This window comes from Colobus angolensis, unplaced genomic scaffold, assembly GCF_000951035.1.
Source record: "Colobus angolensis palliatus isolate OR3802 unplaced genomic scaffold, Cang.pa_1.0 Scaffold8, whole genome shotgun sequence".
NCBI classification, from domain to species: domain Eukaryota; kingdom Metazoa; phylum Chordata; class Mammalia; order Primates; family Cercopithecidae; genus Colobus; species Colobus angolensis.
This window is the reverse complement of record NW_012121820.1, coordinates 10282208-10286488: the sequence shown is the minus strand read 5'-3', so window position 1 is coordinate 10286488 and position 4281 is coordinate 10282208. Positions and strand designations below refer to the sequence as shown.

The 4281-nt window shown below is 51.7% G+C and overlaps 1 protein-coding gene across 1 annotated transcript in view; it reads left to right on the top strand.

Annotated features, from left to right (window-relative positions):
• The first annotated feature begins 3878 nt into the window (after nt 1-3878).
• The window catches only part of SRSF6 (serine/arginine-rich splicing factor 6), a 5836-nt gene continuing 5433 nt past the window's right edge, over nt 3879-4281 (top strand). The window contains exon 1 of the mRNA XM_011929201.1: nt 3879-4151. Coding sequence (XP_011784591.1) covers nt 4043-4151 — 109 coding nt within the window. The 5' untranslated portion in view covers nt 3879-4042. The remainder of the gene's footprint in view (nt 4152-4281) is intronic.

The following is a 4281-nucleotide window of genomic DNA, read 5'->3' as shown; positions in this document are numbered from 1 at the left end:
GCCTGTAGTCCCAGCTACTCAGGAGGCTGAGGCAGGAGAACTGCTTGAACCCGGGAGGTGGAGGTTGCAGTGAGGCCAGATCGGCCACTGCACTCTAGCCTGGGTGACAGTCTGTCTCAAATAAATAAACAAATAATATAACAAAATAAAACAAAAGAATTCCCGGGTTCAATCACATCCTGCTGAAGTCTGAAAACTTAGAATCCGTCTTGATAGTCCAGGTGTGAGCCCCCACCCCCGGCTTTTTTTTTTTTTTTTTCTTTTTATAGAGATGGAGTCTCGCTATGTTGCTCAAGCTGGTCTTCTGCTCCTGGGATCAAGTGATCCCATCTCTGCCTCTCAAGGTGATGGGATTACAGGTGTGAGCCACCGTGCCCGGCAAATCCCCTTTTGTAGCAACTCAGGTGTATCTGTATGGAGTGGAGTGAATATAGCAGCAGTTGCTCCAGAAACAGAATCCAGAATTGGAAACTGTCAGTGACAGAGTTAGAAAGAATCATGAATCAGATGATTGAAAGATCCTCTGAGGCTCTTCCAACTGGGAGATTGGATTGCATGTTGCCAAGCTAGTCCAAACCTCGTTTTACAAACTTCTGTAGGCTGGGCATGGTGGCTCATGTCTGTAATCCCAGCACTTCGGGAGGCTGAGGATTGAACTCCTTGAGCCCAGGAGTTCGAGATCAGCCTGGGTAACATAGGGAGATCCTGTCTCTATTTTAAAAAAAGAAAACAAAAAACTTCTGTACAGGATTCATTTGGACTAGCACTTCTCAACCTCAGCTATTGACATTCCGGGCCAGATAATTCTTCGTGGTGGGGCTGTCCTGTGCCTTGTAGGATGTTTCATGACATCCCTAGCCTCTACCCATGAGATACCAGCAGCTCCTTCCCTCCTCCAGCTGTGACAACCAGAAAGTCTTCAGATATTGACAGATGTCCCCTGGGGGGACAGAACTGCCCCCTGTTGAGAACCACTGCCCCCTGTTGAGAGCTTCCCCAGTAGCTGGAACTACAGGCATGTGCCACCATGCCTAGCTAATTAAAAAAATTTTTTTTTCTTTTTTGTGGAGACGGGATCTCGCCATGTTGCCCAGGTTGATATCGAACTCCTGGGCTCAAGCAATGCTCTTACCTGGGCCTCCCAAAGTGCTGAGATTACAGGCATGAGCTACCATGCCTTGTTCCTTGTTTTTCTTTCTTTCTTTGAGTCAGTCTTGCTTTTACACCCAGGCTGCAGTGCAGTGGCATGATCATAGCTTACTGCAACCTCGAACTCCTGGGCTCAAGAGATCTTCCTGCTTCAGTTCCCCAAGGTGCAGGATTACAGACTCATTTTTTTTTTTATTTATCTAACTTTAAGCATGGTCTCTACCTTCCCCAGTCCTGACAAACAACAACGTTTCCCTCCAGACTGCCAAATAGCTCCAGGAGGGCAACCCAACACCGCCCCCCCCGACTTTTTCAACTCGAGGCTGAAGGATACTGAGGTTGCACGACTCAAAACTGAACAGGAATACAAAAATATCTAAAGAGCTGGTGTTGGGCTGGGCGCGGTGGTTCACGCCTTTGGGAGACCGAGGCGGGTGGATCACCTGAGGTTGGGAGTTCGAGATGAGACCAGCCTGACTAACATGGTGAAACCCCGTCTCTACTAAAAATACAAAATTAGCTGGGCATGGTGGCGCATGCCTGTAACCCCAGCTACTCGGGAGGCGAGGCAGGACAATCACTCGAACCCAGGAGGCGGAGGTTGCAGTGAGCCGAGATTGCACAGGTGTGAGCCACAGCGCCTGGCCTGGGCTGCATTCTTTCAGGAGGCTCTAGGGGAGAATCTGTTCTCTCCTGTCTTCCAGCTTCCAGAGGCTACTGGCACTCTTTGGCTTTGGTTCCTTCCTCCATCTTCAAAGCCATTAACTTCGGTTGTGACTTCCTTACAGTCAATCACTCTGACCCCAATCCCAGCCTCCTTTGTCACATCTGCTTTTCTGACTGTGGCTCTCCTGTCCCCCTCTTGTAAGCACCCTTATGATCACATTGGGCCCACCCAGATAATCCCGGGGCATCTCTGCATCTCAAGATGCTCAACTTAACCAGATCTGCAAAGTCCCTTTTGACAGATAAAGTAACATCTTCACAGGTTTCAGGGATTAGGATTAGGACATAGACATCTTTAGGGGGAATCCTTATTCTGCCTATCCAGAGGTGAAGCCGGTGGGGCTTCTGGGTTAGGTGGGGACTTGGAGAATTTTTCTGTCTAGCGAAAGGATTGTAAACACACCAATCAGCACTCTGTGTCTAGCTAAAGGTTGGTAAAGGTACCAATCGGCACTCTGTAAAAATGGACCAATCAGCATTCTGTAAAATGGACCAATCAGCGCTCTGTAAAATGGACCAATCAGCAGGATGTGGGTGGGGCCAAATAAGGGAATAAAGGCTGGCCAGCCACCTGCTGGGGTGGCCTTCCACACCCTGGGGGTGGGGGGTGTTGTTGTTTCGCTTCAAGCAAGTTGGAGTCTTGCTTTATCACCCAGGCCCTAGTGCAGTGGCATGATCGTAGCTCACTGCAGCCTTGAACTCCTGGGCTCAAGAGATCCTCTTGCTTTGGCTTCTCAAAGTGTGGGGATTACAGACTCCTATTTTTTATTTATCTAACTTTAAGCATGGCCTCTACCTCCCCCAGTCGTGACAAACAACAACGTTTCCCTCCAGACTTCCACATAGCTCCAGGAGGACAAAACCCACCTTTTTCAACCAGAAGCTTAAGGATATTGAGGTTGCACCACTCAGAGCAGGTATACAAAAATATCTAAAGAGCTGGTGTTATCTCAGTGATATCCCTTCCCTTTTTTTTTTTTTTTTTTTTTTAAGCTTCGGTGACACCCTACTTTCCTGGTCTTCTCCCTACCTCCCTAGTCACTCCTCCCCATCAGTCTCCTTTCCTGTACTTAAATTTCAGAGTACCCCAGGCGTTGGCCTGGGTCTTCCGCTCCCCACCTAAACTTAAACCAGAGGTTTTCATCTGGTTCTCCAGCTTTAAATAGCATCTCCATTGATAAACTCACAAAATAAGGCGCTTTCAAGTCAATGGAAGAAATGATAGTATTGGGACAAAGGACTTTCCATAAACAGGAGAAAAAAAAAAATCGTTCATCGCTGTGGGAGGGCTGCGGGGTCTCCTCCGCGCTCCCTTTTGAGCACCTACAGTGAGCGTAGCATTCCCACGGGCACCCCAATCCACAAGTGAGTCAAGTTGCCAAGGCTCCAAGAAAGACGCATGGAGGGAGAGGGGAACGTCCGGGGAGGCCAAGACTTAAGAAGGCTGCGAGTGAGACCCGGAGAGACTGATGTCAGCGGGTCTGCAAGCTCGCAACGCGACCCCCGCCCGGTCAGCAAGACCTCAGCGAGCGATCCTCGGATTCTGCGAAACGGGACCAGCGACTGGGTCCGAGAGCGCGATCCCCACCAAAGCTAGCACCAACCAATCGCTGGGGGAAACAGGCAGCCTCGTTTTAACCCACCAATCAGAGGCCGCGGCGACCTATAGCCACCTCGAGAACCAATGAAAAACGGGGATTCTCTCAGCCCGCCTCCTGAGTTTCAACCCCAAAGAGATCGATCGCGCAGAGTTTTATAAAAGGTACAAATTAGAAAACAATTCTGCGGCTGCATTAGAGACATTGTGTTTTCAAAGACGGTGGGGAGGGTTGGAGAAAAGTCCTAGAAGCGAGCAAGACCGCACTACACCGAAACGTAGCGCGCAGCTGACTCTCCAGTCACCATTTAGCCGGTCACAATTTAGCCCAGGGCCGACGCAAGACGGACGGGCCGCTGCGCGCTGACGTCACGCACCAGGCCCCGCCCCACTGGCCGCCCATATAGCGTAAGCCTAGCGCGCGCGCGCATCATTGTGTGGCTGGACTCGGCCGCGGCTGTGGTGTGAGGCGCGTGTTCGGGCTCTTGCCGTCCCCGCACCCGCACCGCGGCTACTGGCTTGCGGTCCGCCGTTCGACAACCAGCCCTTGGGCCCCCGCCCGCCACGGACATGCCGCGCGTCTACATAGGACGCCTGAGCTACAACGTCCGGGAGAAGGACATCCAGCGCTTTTTCAGTGGTTATGGCCGCCTCCTCGAAGTAGACCTCAAAAATGGGTGAGTCGGGCCTGGGCGCCAGCGCCCAGAGTCCCAGGCCTGGTGGCGGCGGGAACTCTCCAAGGAAAAAGGCGGCCAAGGCCGCGGCGCCGCGTGGCAGGGCCTCCAAGATGGCGACGGCGCGGCGTCGCG